We start from the raw sequence: 17,423 nt of genomic DNA, 5'->3' as shown, positions 1-17,423 counted from the left end.
AGACGAGGTTTCACCATGTTGGTCAGGCAGGTCTCGAACTCCTGACCTCAGGTGATACACCCGCCTCAGCCTCCCAAAGTGCTGGGATTACAGACATCAGCCACTGCACCCAGTGCAGGGACTTTCTTATAGAAGCCTCCCTGATACCCTCAGTCCCCTGAGTCTTGATCAGTCCCCCCAGTCTATGTCTTAAATGTATTCTTTTCTTCATGGCATTACAATTGTACATTTATTTGCATTATTCTGTGATAAATAGTAATGACCTTCCTACTAGACAAACTCCACAAGGGTTTGGGCTGAAATGTGTTTCCCCAAATTCTTATGTTGAAGTCCTAACCCCAGATATCCCAGTTCCTCCCAGTACCTCAGATTGTGACTGTCTTTGGAGACAAGGTTTTTAAAGAGGTGATTAAGTTAAAGTGAGGTCATGAGGGTGGGCCCTAATCCAATCTGACATGATAGGTGTCCTTAGAAGAAGAGGAGATTGGGCCCCAGACACACACGCACAGAAGAAAGACCACATGAAGACAAAGGGAGAAGTCGGCGATCTACAAACCAAGGAAACGTCCTCAGAATGAAACCAACCTTGCCAACCCCTGATCCTAGACCTCCAGCCTCCACAACGGTGAGGACATTAATTTCTGTTGTTTAAATGGCCCAGTCTGTTGTACTTTGTTATGGCAGCCCCAGAAAACTCACATAGGTAGGGACTAGGCTGGCTTTGGTGTATCACTGCAGTCTCAGAGCTCAGTATTGAGTAGGTGCTCACTGAATTTTCCCTGGAGGGTGTGGAGGTGCTGGAGGTGGGGTCAGCAGCACTGGGATTGCTTCAGTTTCCATCTGCTGCTTTTCCTCCAGGGTTGCTCCCAGAACCACCCTTTCCTGTTTGCAGGCCTGAGCCGTGGCTGCAGGTCTTTATGCCCCGCCTGGATAAGACATTGTGATGATTAACGTTAGGTGTCAACTTGACTGGGTTAAGAGTCCCCAGATAGCTGTGAACATTACTTCTGGGTGTCTCTGGGAGGTGTTTCCAGGTGATATTAGAGATAGAGTCATAGACTAAGAAAATCTGCCCTCACCCACGTGGGCAGGCATCATCCAACCCATTAGGGCATGAAGAGGAGAAAAAGGAGAAAAGAGGAATTTGCTCCTTCCTTTTGGGCTAGAACATCTGTGTTTTCTTGTCCTCAGACGGTGAAGCTCCTGGTTCTTGTTCCTTTGCACTTGGACAGGGAGTTATACCATTGGCTCTTCTGGTTTTCAGGCCTTTGGACTCAGATGGAAACATACCATGGGATTTCCTGGGTCTCCAGCATGCAGATGGCAGATTGTGGAACTTCTCAGACTCCAAAATTGAGTGAGCCAATTCCCATCATAAATCCCCTCTCCTATGTCTATATATGTCCTATTGCTTCTTTTTCTCTGGAGAATGCTGACTAGTACAGACAATACAGCAGTCTTTGGGGATGATGTATGAGTATGTGGAGGAAGAACTAGACATGAAGCAGAGTGTGCTTTCTTTAACATAACTTTTTCATTAAAATAGTTGTATGTGCTTAGTACAAAAACTTGGAAAATACAGAAATGCAGTGGAAAAAGGAAGAAGAAAAACTACCATCCATTATTTTCTCTCCCTCCTTCCTCAATCTCCAGGAAAATTACAATTAACTACAGTTTTCCCTTTATTTTTCAGAGTTGGGATTCTCCAGTATGCAAATATTTTTATTCTGATTTTTAAAATTAATGTAGCTTACACTTTTCCCAAGACTTACTAAACTGCTCTTAACTATTTTAATGGCCACATCATATGTTATTGAGTTAATCTACTACAATTTTGTTAATCATTTCCTTGTTGTTTGGATGTTAATTTGTTAATTTTTTTTGTTTGTTTTAGTTTTAATGCTGTGTGATCATCTTAGTGCACCACACATTTTCTGCATTTTGATTTTTTTCTTTTGTGGTGACTCCCGAAGGTAGAATTTCTGAGCTAAAGGATATTTTATTTTATGTTCCTGCATAGTTTTACCAAATGGTTGCATACAAAGGATGAAGCTTTTACATTCCCACTGGCAGAGAATGAGTACCCACAAGTGCCCCAAGGCTATGGTAACCTGTCCTATGGAGAGAAATCTGAAAGCTCTTAGTAAGACCAGTGGGCAGATGCTAAGCCTGCCCCAAGACAGAGGGAGAAGTCAAACCACCAAGCATTTGCTAGGTGGCGCACCATCTACGTGGTCAGGGCCAATGATATTCTTTTGCACTTTCCAGCATTGCCCAGTGATCCTGGGGATGCCGTTTGGAAGCTGCATGCCTTTGACATCTTTAGGGTTGAAGAGATGATGCTCCCCATGGGGGTTGGCCAGTGATCCATTCGTTTCTCATGGAGTCTTCGGAGGTCTACGGGGCCTTCCTGGGGTTGCACCTCATTTCCCCCACTCCTGACTTCGCAATTTACTCCTTTGGATCTTTCCAGAAACCGTCTTTGGCAGTTCTGAAACAAAGGCCACCTAGTGACCAAACACAAAACAAAAAACACTTGGAAATCATCATTTCTCGAAAAGACTCTTGTTTTGAAAGAGACAATACTGTCTGCCTGTCCTTGGAAAGCCCCTGATTCAGGGTTTCCCCCTAAATGGCCAGAAGCAAAACAGCTGGAGCCTGGAGCACAGGATCATTTTGACAGCATTTGAGCACTACCTCTTGTATCTGATTTGTGGTAGGGATCAGGCTGTTCTTAGAGCAGAAACAAAATGTGCTTTGGAGAGAACCCAAGTGAAGAAATACAGAAAAAAGCTGAAGCAGCAGCCAGGGTTACAAGTTTCTCCATATCCCCAGTGCCTGGCACAGGGCCTGGCCCTGAGTGGGAGCCCAGGCAGAGTGTGCCCATCTGATTCCCAGATCACTGTGCCCTGGAAACCCTGATGTTTACCTTCCTGGGGTATTTGTATGGAGCAGTCACCCTTTTCACATGCTCCTGGAGTTCCCGCATTAGTACCTCTGGGTCATGAGAGAAGTAGGCTGGAGTAAGGACTATAAATGCCTTTACCACCTGCAGGAAAACAAAATACCCAGAAAAGATCAGGCCTCATATAACGACTCTTTTCTCCTTAAGTGAGCCTTGAATAAGGGCCTACATTTACCTTTGCACCATGAAAGTTCTACTAGTTGTTTTTGGGCACAGCCAGTGACACAAACACCACCAATTTTTCTTTTGCTGGCCCTTCCAGGTGTGACTATTAGGAGCATTGACCTTTCTGGGATGATTTCAAACTCCTACCTATTTCTCAAATTACTCCCCATACTTGGAATGACACCATTTGAAGCCAACATCGCTTCTCTTAAGAAGAAAATATTTTGGAGAAAAGAGGTTCATAAACTCCTAGGGCCATTTTCTTCCAGATTTTCCTAATGAGAAAGGTAGGTAGGCATGAGTTTGAACAGGTGGGATTGAGGAAAATGCAGTCACTTTCAAGGGGAACTAGGTCTTTGGGGGTCTGCATGGATGAACATTTGCAATCAGCAGACCCTGAACTGCACCACTTCTGTTCCAGACATCCCAAGGGATATTCTGCACCTTGGGTCTCTCTGCCCACAACTTTCCCACAGGCTGTCTTACGCCAACGAGGAGGAAGTGTCCCAGACTCAAGCACAACAAACATAGTTTCTGTTAGGAATGGCAGGTCACTTGAATGCTTATTAATTCCAGCATTCCTATCTGTTAACAGTATTCTATTAAAGGGGTAGCTCACTGTCCTTGCATACTTCCCACAGGGAGGAAGGCCACTATCATTTCATGTTCACACAGATATGCTTTTAGAAAGAGCTTCCTCTTACTACTGTAACTACTAAACATTTGTTGGACACTTTTTTTTTTTTTTTTTTTTGAGACGGAGTCTCACCCTGTATCCCAGGCTGGAGCTCAGTGGTGCGTTCTCGGCTCACTGCAAGCTCTGCCTCCTGGGTTCACGTCATTCTCCTGCCTCAGCCTCCCGAGTAGCTGGGACTATAGGCGCCCACTGCCACACCCGGCTAATTTTTAGTATTTTTAGTAGAGACCGGGTTTCACGATGTTAGCCAGGATGGTCTCGATTTCCTGACCTCGTGATCTGCCCGCCTCAGCCTCCCAAAATGCTGGGATTACAGACGTGAGCCACCGTGTCCGGCTCATTTGTTGGGCACTTTCTACACTCCAGACTCAGTTCTAAGCACTATACATGGATTAAGTTTGAGCACACAGCCATTTGTCACAGTCCCAATTAACTCACAGCATGCAGAACTAGGCATACGTTTGAGGTATGATTTCTTCAGCACATCAATGGGACTCCACACCTCCCTTATTCTACATTAATGTCTTTGGATTTTAGAGGGGAATCACTTGGCCAAGAATGGCTGGCTAAAATGCAGATTCTCTGGGCTGCATTCCCAGTCATTATGATTTGGTAAGTCTGACTTTAGGTCTGCAAATCTATATTTTAAACAAGAATCTCAGATGATACAGTTGCAAGCAGTCCAAGAACCAGACTTTGAGAATCTCTCCTGTGGTCCTGATGCTTCTGAGAATGCAGGCTGATGTTGCACTAACTTTCAAAAGGTAACTGTTGTGCTTTAGGATTATGTTGGATGTAAGCCAGTGAACAGTACCTAAGTCTGCCTGTAAGCTGATCTTTCCCATAATATCCATTCCTCTGGGACACACAGAAAGATTTCTCCTGGCTGGGCATGGTGACTCACGCCTGTAATCCCAGCACTTTGGGAGGCCGGGGTGGGTGGATCACCCGAGGTCAGAAGTTTAAGACCTCCAGCCTGGCCAACAAGACGAAACCCTGTCTCTACTAAAAATACAAAAATTAGCCAGGTGTGGTGACATGTGCCTGTAATCCCAGCTACTAGGGGGTGCTGAGGCAGGAAGATCACTTGAACCTGGGAGGTGGAGGTTGCAGTGAGCCAAGATCATGCCACTGCACTTCAGCCTGGACAACAGAGCAAGACTCCATCTCAAAAAAAAAAAAAAAAAAAAGATTTATCCTATGAAAGCCCAGCTTATTAAATTTGGCCCATCTTTCTGGTATATCAAGGTCATTTTGGATACATATTCTATCCCTCTCAGGTTACAGCCATCAGCAACTATTACTGGTGTGCTCGCTATGTCCTCATCTGCAAATAGAAAATGACTTTTTATTAGACAGGATGGATAACAGAGCCTGCACCTCCCGCTAAGATCTCCTGCCCCATAGCCAGCCTCTTTGGGACGCAGTTGTATCCATTTAAAAGCAAAGTGTTGGTGTTTTCCCATTATGTCCCTTTAGAGAGTAATTGTATCTCTAAAGACATGAAGGCAACGTGTGTCTGATGGTGGCATTTCAACTTTGTGGCCCATGGATGGAGGTGAAATACAGGACAATCTGAGCCTTCCTGCTTGTTCTGCTGGGTGCTAATAGGTACAGAAGCAGAAGGCCATGTTCTTGGGTGCACTGGTTACCTCTCCCCTGATGGGGTCTGGGCTGCTGACCACAGCCGACTCCAGGACAGCAGGATGCTCTGCCAAGGCACTTTCCACTTCAACAGGCCCGATCCGGTAGCTGGAAGGGAAAAACAAACTCTTCCAAGTGGGCTTCCCTCAACCCCCATGAAACTTCAAAGGGAGGAGGAAAGTGCAGACAGCTTGACCTTGAAGAATTGATCACATCGTCGTTTCTTCCCATGAACCAAAAGTAGCCATCCTTGTCCATGCGAGCTCGGTCCCCTGTGATGTAAAAGTCCCCTTGTTCTGATGCAGCTGTCTTCTCAGGATTGTCCTGAAAGACAAAGACAACCCGTGAAGGACCTCTGGGAACAACCACTAAGGCCAGTTACTGCCCCAGTAGCCCCCTGTAGGAAGCTGGAGACCACTCAACAGAAAGTTCAGCAGTTCCTAAAGTCCTGGCTGCACAGAGTTCCCCAATGGACAGGGAGCTATGGCCCTGTTTAGTTGTGGGATTTCCCTCTTTTGATTGGAATCAAGCTGCCAGTGAATGGTTAAGGGCAGCCACCCACCACCATCCTTAGAAGGGGGTCTGGAAAGCATAGTTGAAAGTAGGAGGGTGGGCACAGGGCCACTGGCTGTGTTTTTTAGGACAAGAGAACACATGAATACTCTTTGCATTCAGGAATCACTGAGGGTAGAAAGTGAAGGGCTAGGCCGGGTGTGGTGGCTCATGCCTGTAATCCCAGCACTGTGGGAGGCTGAGGTGGGTGGATCACTTGAGGTCTGGAATTCGAGACCAGCTGGCCAACATAGTGAAACCCTGTCTCTACTAAAAATAAAAAAATTAGCTGGGTGTGGTGGTGCATGCCTGTAATCCCAGCTACTCAGGAGGCTGAGGCAGGAGAATTGCTTAAACCTGGGAGGCAGAGGTTGCAGTGAGCTGAGATTGTGCCACTGCACTCCAGCCTGGGCTATAGGGCGAGGTTGCGAGATTGCACCACTGCACTCCAGCCTGGGCTACAGGACGAGATTGCAAGATTGTGCCACTGCACTCCAGCCTGGGCTACAGGGCAAGACTCCAAGTAGGAAACAAAGGAAAGGAAAGGATAGGAAGGGGAGGGGAGGGGAGGGGAGGGGAGGAGAGGGGAGGGGGGAAGGGAAGGGAAGAGAAGGGAAGAGAACGGAGAAAAGGAAGAGAAGAAAAGGGAAGGAGGAAAGGAGGAAGGGAGGGAGGGAGGAAGGAAAAGAAAAAAGGAAAGAAAAGAAAGAGAGAGAAAAAAGGAAGGAAGAAAGAAAAAAGAAGGAAGGAAAAGAAAGAAAGAAGAAAGGAAGGTAGGAAGAAAGAAGAAGGAAGGAAGGAAAGAAAGAAAGAAAGAGAGGGAGGGAGGGAGGGAGAAGGGCTTACCAAAAAGCTCATTGGTGTGGGGCAAGAGTAGAGGAAAGAGAAAAACAATCAAACTCTGATTTTCAAAGTTTCAAAGAAAAAGCTACTACTCAGCAATAAAAATACATGAAACCACACGGATGACTTGCAGAAACAGCATACTCAGTAAAAGAACCCAGACAGACAAACTGGAATAGTTTGTGATTCCATTTATATGAAGTTCTTTTTTTAAAATGCAAAATGATTATATACTGACGACAAATAATTTATCAATTGCTGGGTCTGGAGTGGAGAAGATTGCCTGTCAAGGGAGTGGAAAATGTTCCATATTTGACTGTGGTGGCAGTTACACAGGGGCGTGCATGTGTTAAAAGTCATCGACTTACACACTTCACATGGGTGAATTTTACTGTAGGTAAATTATATCTCAATTCAACAAGGACCTTCTGAGAAAAAAGAAAAAATATAAGCTACCAATACCTAAAAATACATCTAACACAAAATCTCTGAGATGTGTATGGAGAAAACTTAAAACTCCACACAACATTAAAGAAGATATAAATAAAGTGAAAGAAAGACTTAATTGGCCTGGTGCAGTGGCTCATGCCTGTAATCCCAGCACTTCGGGAGGCCAAGGCGGGCGGATGACCTGAGGTCAGGAGTTCAAGACCAGCCTGGCCAACATGGAGAAACCCCATCTCTACGAAAAATACAAAAATTAGCCAGGTGTGGCGGCGGGCGCCTGTAATCCCAGCTACTTGGGAGGCTGAGGTAGGAGAATCATTTGAACCCGGGAGGTGGAGGCTGCAGTGAGCCAAGATCACACCCCTGCACTCCAGCCTGGGTGACAGAGCAAGACTCTGTCTCAAAACAAAACCAAAAAGACTTAATTGAGATGTCAGTTATCCCTAAGTTGTTTTATAGACAATACAATTCTAATCAAAATGCTAGTAAACATTTTCCAAGGAACTTGACAAGTTGATTCTAAAATATAAATGAATGGGCAAAGGGCTAAGAATAGGTAAAACACTTCTAAATAAGTTGAATAACAAGGTTAGAGTTGTTCTCCCACATATGAAGACTTATGGTAATGCTTTTGTGGATAAGACTTTATGGTATCATTACAGAGACAGAGTAAGTGATCAACGAAATACAAGAAAGTGCCAAAACCTATGTATGACTAGATCAAACTTTTAAAAAATTATTTATTTATTTGAGATGGAGTCCCACTCTATCGCCCAGGCTGGAGTGCAGTGGTGTGATCTCAGCTCACTGCAACCTCTGCCTCCCGGGTTCAAGCAATTCTCCTGTCTCAGCCTCCCAAGTAGCTGGGACTACAGGTGCCCACCACCACACCCAGCTGATTTTTGTATTTTTAGTAGAGAGGGGGTTTCACCATATTGGTCAGGCTGGTCTCAAACTCCTGACCTCAGGTGATCCACCAGCCTTGGCCTCCCAAAGTGCTGGGATTATAGGTGTGAGAAACCACACCTGGCCTATATTAAACTTTTATATCTGACAAAATTAGCATGACAGGTAACTGGGAAAAGGAGGATTTATTCAACAAATTGGCTTTTCATATAGAAAAAAATAAAATAGACCCCTATCCCATACCATTCATACATCAACCACAGATGGATTATAAACTTAAATGTCAAAAGCAGAATTATAAAACTATTGGAAGAAACTATTGAATATGTGTATTTTCTACCCCAAAGTTGAAAATGATTTTATAAGACACAAAAAGCACTATCCATAACATTTAAAAAACTTAATGATTTGACGACATGGAAATAAACGCTTCTGTTCAACAAAAATAGCTTAAAGAAAGTGAAAGAAAGTGAAAAGATAAGCTACAACCGGGGAGGAAGATGTTAGCAACTCTTAAAACAAACAAAGGACCGATATCAAGAATATATTAAGAACTCTTATAGGCTGGGAGTGGTGGTTCATGCCTGTAATCCTAGCATTTTGGTGGGCTGAGGCAGGTGGATCACTTGAGCCCAGGAATTCAAAACTAGCCTAGGCAACATGATGAAACCCCATCTTTACAAAAAAAAAAAAAAAAAAAAATTAGCCAGGTGTGGTGGTGTGTGCCTGTAGTTCCAGCTACTCGGGAGGCTGAGGTGGGAGGATCACCTGAGCCCGAGAAGTCAAAGCTGCAGTGGCCATGATTGTGCCACTGCACTCCAGCCTTGGTGACAGAATGAGACCCTGCTTCCAAAAAAAATTGTATTAAATAGTTGCATAATATTTCTGTGTGGTAGTGATATTATGTATTTGAACAAATTCCTGGGTTCTTTTTTTTTAAATTTTTTCTCTCTTCTTTTTCTCCTTTTCTTTCTTTTGCTTTTGTTCACAATGCTATAATATAATATAATCCTTTACATAACTAATTTCTGACATTAGAAATTTAGATACTCCCTCCACCTTTTTTATCTGTTATAAACAGCCAGCACTATAACAAATATTTGTGCATTTGCCAATTTGTTTCCCTAGGAAAATAAGCACGTTCCTTATGTGGGATATAAAGTTGACATGGGCATATTCATTTAACTGACATGTGCAATTTCAGCTAAATGGGAATGACCAACGTGAATTTGAAATGTTTATGTTTATTGTAGGTGAAGAATGAGCTTAGCTTACCAAAACTCACAGAACAATTTTGGTCTGAAATCCTCTATAATAATTTTCACGTTTCCTGATTCTCACGAAGAGATTTAATATTTTTCTCTTAATTAAGAATGAGCTGGGCCGGGCACTGTGGCTGATGCCTGTAATCCCAGCACTTTGGGAGGCCGAGGTGCAGAAATTCCAGACCAGTCTGGCCAAGGTGGCGAAACCCTGTCTCTACTAAAAATACCAAAATTACTCCTGTGACGTGGTGTGTGCCTGTAGTCCCAGTTACTCGGGAGACTGGAGCGCGAGAGTTGCTTGAGCCCAGGATGCGGAACTGCAGAGAGCCAAGATCGCACCACTGTACTCCAGCCTGGGCAACAGAGTGAGAAGACACTGTCACACACACACACACACACACACACACACAAAAAAAAAAAAAAAAAAAAAGAATGATCTGGAAAGAAAACTAACTGTTGGTACAGGTGATGAAAAGAAACAGTCAAAAAAAACCAAAGATTCTTGTCTAGCAAATAACTTTTCAAATTACTTTAGTACACTCAGTGGAACAATCTCACAACCAGAAAGAAAGTGTACAAGTGCAGTAAGTACCAGAGTCCTGCTCCACACTAAGTACCAGAGTCCTGCTCCACACCGAGTGGCACGAAGTCGACAATAAATAACGAATGAATACATTTTTACAGTGGGATCAAAGATTTACTAATGTTTCCAGGACTGATTAGCAGAAAATACATTAAAATGTTAACATGATCTCAGCTTGGCATGATTACTATGTTGTGGGTTTTTGTAAGTTTCTGTGATTTTAAACAAAATAAAGTAGAAGATTATTTCTCTTCTAGTGACAGAAAAACCACTAAAATGCAACATTTTGAAAAGAAATGGACTGATTTATTTCTGCTTCTCCTAATTCTGTAGCTGACTGACAGCTTAGTAGACACATGAGATGGCATTTCTATTAAGCAGTGGCTCTCAGGCTTGACATTCGAATCGCCTGGGAAACTGATCCACACCATCAGAAATGTTGATTTTAATTAAGCTGAGATGGGGCTCAAGCATCAGCAATAACTGAGGCTTGCCAAGTGTTTCTAATGCACAGCCAGGTCTGAGAGTTTTATAGAGAAAGCTGTGAAGAAAAGAAAGCCCAACATAAACACCAGTCAAGATGAATACAAAAGAGAAGCGGTTACCGAATTATCCCAGAAACTTGGACTGAAATCCCAGGTTTGTACCCTGCTGGCAAACCACAAAGAGAATCCTGAAGACAGCTCTGACACAATAGTGCAGTTTGACCTTTATGTATTTATTTATTTATTTTATTATTATTATTATTATTATTATTTGAGATGCAGTCTCATTCTCTCGCCCAGGCTGGAGTGCGGTGGCGCGATCTTGGCTCACTGCAACCTCCTCCTCCCCGGTTCAAGCGATTCTCCTGCCTCAGCCTCCCAAGTAGCTGGGAATAGAGGCATGCACCACCGTGCCTGGCTAATTTTTGTATTTTTGGTAGAGACGGGGTTTCACTGTGTTGACCAGGCTGGTGTTGAACTCCTGACCTCAGGTGATCCACCTTCCTCGGCCTCCCAAAGTGCTGGGATTACAGGTGTGAGCCACCGCAACCGGCTGCAGTTTGACCTTCAGAAGCTCCTTTCCTTTACTGCACCTCGATTTTCTCCTCATTAAAACAACGGTGCTGCCCTCATGTCATATGTTTATGCTTTCAGACACACCCACGTTTAAATCCCATGTCATGCCTGTACTAGTTGCATGGTGCTGGATAAGTCACTTCCCCTTTGTAGTAGCTTCCTTATCAATAATAGTCTTCCTTATCAATAACAGAAATTTATTAATAATAGTAGCAACCTACCTCATGCAGTCATTGTAAGGATTCAACAAATAGATATTTACAAAGTGTGGTGCACAACGCTTAGCACACAGTCACTGGCATGAGAACGGCTGTTCCCCGTCTCTTACCAAATAGCAATTGAAGAAACAGAAGGGCCGGGTGGGTCTGATACGGATGGCAACATTCCCCTCTTCTCCAGGAGGCAGGACGTTGCCCTCATCATCCACAATCTGGCAAGGAGATCATCACAGAGGTGCATATATGAGTGTCTACACCCTGGGCCCCTGCAGCAGCCCAGCAGCCCATGCCAGCTAGGCCTGTGTGTCTCTCTCCTCTCCAAGCCAGGCCTTGCCAGAAGTTGGGGGAGGCTGCTACCTGCACATCGTAGGGTGGGGACGCCTTCCCCATGGATCCAGACTTGATTTTCGTGCCTTTTGGATTGGCACAGATGACAACCTGGGGAGAATGCAGTACAGATAAAGAAGAGCCTTTCCACTTAGCTTCTTTCCTGGGCCATGCCTTTCTCTCACCCTGCCTGATAACTCTTTCTCTCATCCTCTTTTTTCTCCTCCCTTACTTTCTTCTTTCTTTCCCTTCTCCTCTCTCCATTTCTCTCCTTTCTTCCTCCCTTCTTTCTTTTCTTTTTTCTTCCTCCCTCACTCCTTCCTTTCCTTCTTTCTTTTCCTCTTTGTTTCCTTTCTTTCCCCTTTCCTGTTTTCTTCCTTCCCTCTTTCATTTTCTTTCCTCCTTTTTTCATTCCTTTCCCGGTTATTTCATTCTCCATTTTCCTCTCTCCTCCCTTCGTCTTTGTTCCCTATTTCCTTCCTTCCTTTCATCTTTTTCCCCTTCCTTTCTTCCTTCCTTTCCTTTCTCTTTCCTTTATTTCCTCTTTCCCTTCCTTCTTCATTTTCTTCCTATTTTCTTCCCTCTTTCTTGCCTGTCTTTCTTCTTTTCTTTCCATAGTTAACAAACAACTATGGGGCACTCCAGTGGGCACTCAAACATAAAGAACTTAACTAATCTCTAAGCCAAAAGACTCAGTTGATCCCCAGATCCCTTCCTAGATGACTGTAGAGGACACTGCTTAGAATCTTGGACTCGGAACAGTGGCAGATGTAGACTGTCTTGGTGGAGACAAATAATGCCTTCAGCAGTGAGGGCTGGTTTGCTGGTCATGGTATAATTGTAAAAGTACTTTAAATTACCTTTTTTTAATTTTTAAGAAGAGTGTGTGTGTGTGTGTGTGTGTGTATTTCAATAGCTTTTTGGGTACGAGTGTTTTTTTTGTAACATGGATGAATTCTACAGTGGTGAATCCTGAGATTTTAGTGCATCTGTCACCTGAGTAGTGTACATTATATCCAATATGTAGTTTTTTTTACCCTCACGCCCCTCCTCCCACCTTCCTCCTTCTGAGTCTCCAAAGTCTTTTATGCCACTCTGTATGTCTTTGCATCCTCATAGCTTAGCTCCCACTTATAAGTGAGAACATATGGAAATCAAAAGGGAAGGAAAGCTGATGGAATTTTGTTATCAGCTTCTCCCCTGGGGGCAGGGTGGTCCCTGAGAAGCTTTAGGGTGGTGACAGCCAGAGAGGCAGGAAGCTTTCGAGGGGACCTGGGGGGCAGGGACCTGGCCCCTCCAGCACTCACCGTTTCAGACTGGCCATAGCCTTCGTACAGCTCCACACTGGTCTGGCGTTTCCACTTCTCCCTCACGTCAGGGTTGAGGGCCTCTCCTCCGGTCAGACAGTGCCTCAGGCTCTGAAACTGGTACCTTTCTCAGGCAGGAAAACAAGGCCACCTATGTCAGGATCTTCATACCACCCTGCCCTCTGGTGCCACTGCCCAGATGCAAACACCACAGGCACTAGAGGGTAGATGCCCCTGCTTTTTAATCTGCTCTAAGTGAGTCCATCCACTGGCTTTGCAACCATGCTCCTCATGGACAGATAATTTTTAAAAGATCCATCCTATCTGAGTTTGGGATAAAATCAGAAGCTCATATAATAGGTTTTCGCATAATATGGTGAGTTCCAGGTAACTTGGCCAAAATAATTTAGTTGGAAAAAAACTGATTGATAATAAATTGGTTAGGACAATAATCTGATTGAAAAGGATAGATCAATTAGAAATTGAAAAGATAGGCCAGGCACCATGGCTCACACCTGTAGTCCTAGCACTTTGGGAGGCCTAGGTGGGCAGATTGTTTGATCTCAGGAGTCGAAGACCAGCCTGGTCAACGTGGTAAAACCCCATCTCTACCAAAAAATACTAAAAATTAGCCGGGTATGGTGGCACATGCCTGTAGTCCCAGCTACTTGGAAGGTTGAGGTGGGAGGAAAGCTGGAACCTGGGAGGCGGATGTTGCGGTGAGCCAAGATCATGCCACTGCACTCCAGCCTGGGTGACAGAGTGAGACTCTGTCTCTAAAATAAATAAATAAATAAAAATAAAAGAAAAAGGAAAAGAAAGGAAAGAAAAGAAAATTGAAAAGATAAAAATTAGCCCCCTAAGAATCCCAAAAATTCCTACAGATATTAATTATGTTGCAAAACGCCCTCTCTGTTCAACAAATCATCCAAACTATAAAAAAAAAAAATCAGTAATTGCAAGTACATTTTCAATCTTGGAGGAGAGGGGATATCAAATTGACTTGATTAAGTTACTTAGTATTACCAAATAGCATTCAACGACATTGTTCTTAACAAGATACTTAGAGCTTGCTTTCAGCCAAAATCATCATGTGGAGATGCACACATCAGATCAACGAATGGGGTGATTTTCTTACACTGGAGAAGAATTCACTTTCAGAAGCATGTAAGAACTCCCTCTTTTGGACACTTGGTGGGTAGATTCATGTGATTAGGAAAGATGAGAGGATGACTCCTCATGACTTGGGGGAGGACAAAAGAGGGAGAACAGGTCAGGGTTGGTGGATACTGAAGGACGGTGGGCCTCTCTCCATATACCCCAGCAACTAGCCCTGTTCTGCCAGAAGATGTTACTTTGGCTTCACCCAGAATGGAGCCACCATCAGTGCCTTGTCCCTTTCTCTTGGCTGCCCAATGGCATGCGCTCAGAGAACAGTTGGCTGGGGTTAGTTTGAGGCTGAGAGTGGGGGCATCTACTGTGGTGCGGGCTTGTTAGTTTCACCAGACCTGAGGGCCCTGGCCACAAACCCCACTCCATAGGTGGCTAACAATTGTCCATTCATTTCTCTCGCCTCACAGAAGTAGCAGACACACTGCTGAGAGAATAGCCCATGGGTGTGTGGTGTGAGGAGAAGCCTATCTCAGGTGCTAAAATTTCAGTCTGCCTTAAATCTATTTAGTTCCATCTGGATGCAAATTTTTGGGGACCAGAAGCTTGTTCTTGAGAGGCATCTGTGAGATTTACAGGTATGTTGACTTGTCAATGTGTATGTGTATAAAGGTGTGTGCGAGAGAGAGACAAAGAGAGCGGCAGAAAAATATATATAGAGAGAGAGACAGAGAAAGAGAGAGAGTTGGAATGAGAGGGTAGTTGTGTGTGTGGATACCCATGCTGTATACTCACATACTTAGGCCCTCAAAGTACCAAATAGATGGGCTGTACCTGGTCAGATCCTCCTGCACAAGCAGCCGAAAGATGGTTGGGACACAGCAGAGGGTGGTTACCGGGAATGTGGAGAGAGTCTAAACAAAAACAAAGGGTGAAAGGAATCACTGGGGTGGGACCATGAAGATGGAGCCAAATGCATCTTTATAGTCTCAGTACCAAAGCAGAGAAACTGAAAACTATGTGTGGAATCCAGCAGCTAAGATGGTGCCCAGTGACCCCTACTTCCTGGCATTTGCACCTGTGCAGGAATCCCCTCTCACCTCATACCAAAGTGGGTCTGTGACAGCAATGGCATACTGCCAAGGTGATAAATACCACTTTCAAGATTCAGTTATACAAAGACTATGGCTTCTGTCTTGGATGTTCTTTCTCTCTCCCTTTCTTGGATCCCTTGTTCTGGGGGAAGCAAGCCACCATGTTTTGAGTACGCTCAAGCCATCCTATGGACAGGTGCACATGGTGAGAAACTGGAGACTAGCAAACACCCAGTGAGAAATTGAAGTCTACTAAAAATCACCAGTGAGGTTTTTGTTTCTTTTTTTGTTTTGGTTTTTGAGATGGAGTCTCGCTCTGTCACTGAGGCTGGAGTGCAGTGGCAAGATCTCAGCTCACTGCAACCTCTGCCTCCCGGGTTCAAGCAATTCTCTGCCTCAGACTCCTGAGTAGCTAGGATTACAGGTGCCCGCCACCAGGTCCGGCTAATTTTTGTATTTTTAGTAGAAACGGGGTTTCACCATCTTGGCCAGGCTGGTCTTGAACTCCTGACCTCATGATTCACCTGCCTTGGCCTCCCAAAGTGCTGGGATTACAGGTATGAACCACTGCACCCGGCCACCAGTGAATTTTTAAGCAATTTTCCAGCTTCAGTCAATCCTTAAGATGATTGCAGTCCTAGCAAATATCTTCTTTAAAATTATTGTGGTAAAACACACACAACATAGAATTTGCCCATTTGAACAGTTTTTAAGTGTATAGTCCAGTGGCATTAAATATTTCCATAGTGTTGTGCAACCATTGCTACCATCCACCTCCAGAACTATTTTTATCTTCTCAAACTTAAACTCTGTACCCATTACACAATAATTTCCCATTACTCTCTCCCCTAACTCCTGGTAAACACCATTGTACTTTCTGTCTCTATGAATTTGACTACTCTTGGAATCTCATATAAGTGGAATCATACAGTATTTGTCCTTGTATGACTGGCATGTTTCACTTAGCATAATGTCCTCAAGGGTTATCCATGTTATATCATACAACAAGATGTCCTTCCTTTTTAAGGCTGGGTAATATTCCATTGTACATATACACCACATTTTGTTTATTCATTCATCTGTGGATGGCACTTGTGTTGCTTTCACCTTTTAGTTATTGTTAATGCTGCTATGAACATGAGCGTACCTTGCTGACCTCTTGATTGCAACCTCATGAGAGACCCTGCTCCCAAACACCCTCATTAAGCTGCCTCCAGCTTCCTGACCATCAGAAACTGTGAGATAAATGCTTGTGTTTTAAAGTGCTAAGTTTGGGTATAATTTATTACATAGCAATAGATAATGAAAACACTATATAAGAGCTGGGGGCAGTGCAAGAAGAAGGTCCATACATTGACTGATCAAGCACCACATGGATAATGGTGGTGATGAGTTTGATCATGATGATAACCATCAGTATGGGTTAAGAATCTACTATATTTGGTCCACCATGTGATACCAGCTTACTCCTGCAAGAATGGCCATAATCAAAAAATCAAAAAATAATAGACGTTGGCATGAATGCAGTGAACAAGGAACACTTCTACATTGCTGGTAGGAATGTAAACCAGTACAACCACTGTAGAAAACAGTGTGGAGATTCCTTAAAGAACTAAAAGTAGAACTACCATTTGATCCAGCAATCCCACTACTGGGTATCTACCCAGAAGAAAAGATGTCATGTGAAAAAGATACTTGCACATACATGTTTATAGCAGCACAGTTTGCAATTGCAAAAATGTGGAACCAACCCAAATGCCCATAAATCAACAAGTGGACAAAGAAAGTGTGGTATATAAATATATATAATGGAATACAACTCAGCCATAAAAAGGAATGAATTAATGGCATTCGCAGGGACCTGGATGAGATTGTAGACTATTATTCTAAGTAAAGTAACTCAGGAATGGAAAACCAAACATTTTATGTTCTCCCTCACAAGTGGGAGCCAAGCTATGAGGATGCAAAGGTGTAAGAATGACACAATGGACTTTGGGGACTTGGGGGAAAGGGTGGGAAGGGGGTGAGGGATAAAAGACTACAAATTGGGTGCAGTGTATACTGCTCAGGTGATGGGTGCACCAAAACTTTACAAATCACCACTAAAGAACTTACTCATGTAACCAAACACCACCTGTTCTCCAATAACCTATGAAAATAATTTTTTTTTAAAAAAAGAATCTACTATGTTTTGAAGCAACCTAAGTGTCCATCAACAGATGAATGGATAAAGAAAATG

General features: G+C 43.7%; 1 protein-coding gene across 3 annotated transcripts in view; it reads right to left on the bottom strand.

Annotated features, from left to right (window-relative positions):
- Positions 1–1,512: 1,512 nt before the first annotated feature.
- ACSM5 (acyl-CoA synthetase medium chain family member 5) overlaps positions 1,513–17,423 on the bottom strand; it is a 29,792-nt gene continuing 13,881 nt past the window's right edge. For 2 of the 3 annotated variants that reach the window (XM_002826203.2, XM_024241441.2), the window contains exons 7-14: positions 14,925–15,004; positions 12,981–13,104; positions 11,704–11,784; positions 11,457–11,558; positions 5,668–5,795; positions 5,480–5,579; positions 2,930–3,049; positions 1,513–2,507 (exon numbers count right to left, since the gene is read on the bottom strand). In XM_002826203.2, coding sequence (XP_002826249.2) covers positions 2,424–2,507; positions 2,930–3,049; positions 5,480–5,579; positions 5,668–5,795; positions 11,457–11,558; positions 11,704–11,784; positions 12,981–13,104; positions 14,925–15,004 — 819 coding nt within the window. In that variant the 3' untranslated portion in view covers positions 1,513–2,423. The remainder of the gene's footprint in view (positions 2,508–2,929; positions 3,050–5,479; positions 5,580–5,667; positions 5,796–11,456; positions 11,559–11,703; positions 11,785–12,980; positions 13,105–14,924; positions 15,005–17,423) is intronic. The other variant, XM_024241440.2, reaches the window with a different exon arrangement.

This window comes from Pongo abelii, chromosome 18 (genome assembly GCF_028885655.2).
Source record: "Pongo abelii isolate AG06213 chromosome 18, NHGRI_mPonAbe1-v2.0_pri, whole genome shotgun sequence".
NCBI classification, from domain to species: Eukaryota; Metazoa; Chordata; class Mammalia; order Primates; family Hominidae; genus Pongo; species Pongo abelii.
Note: the sequence above shows the minus strand (reverse complement) of the source record. Positions and strands in the feature narration are given on the sequence as shown.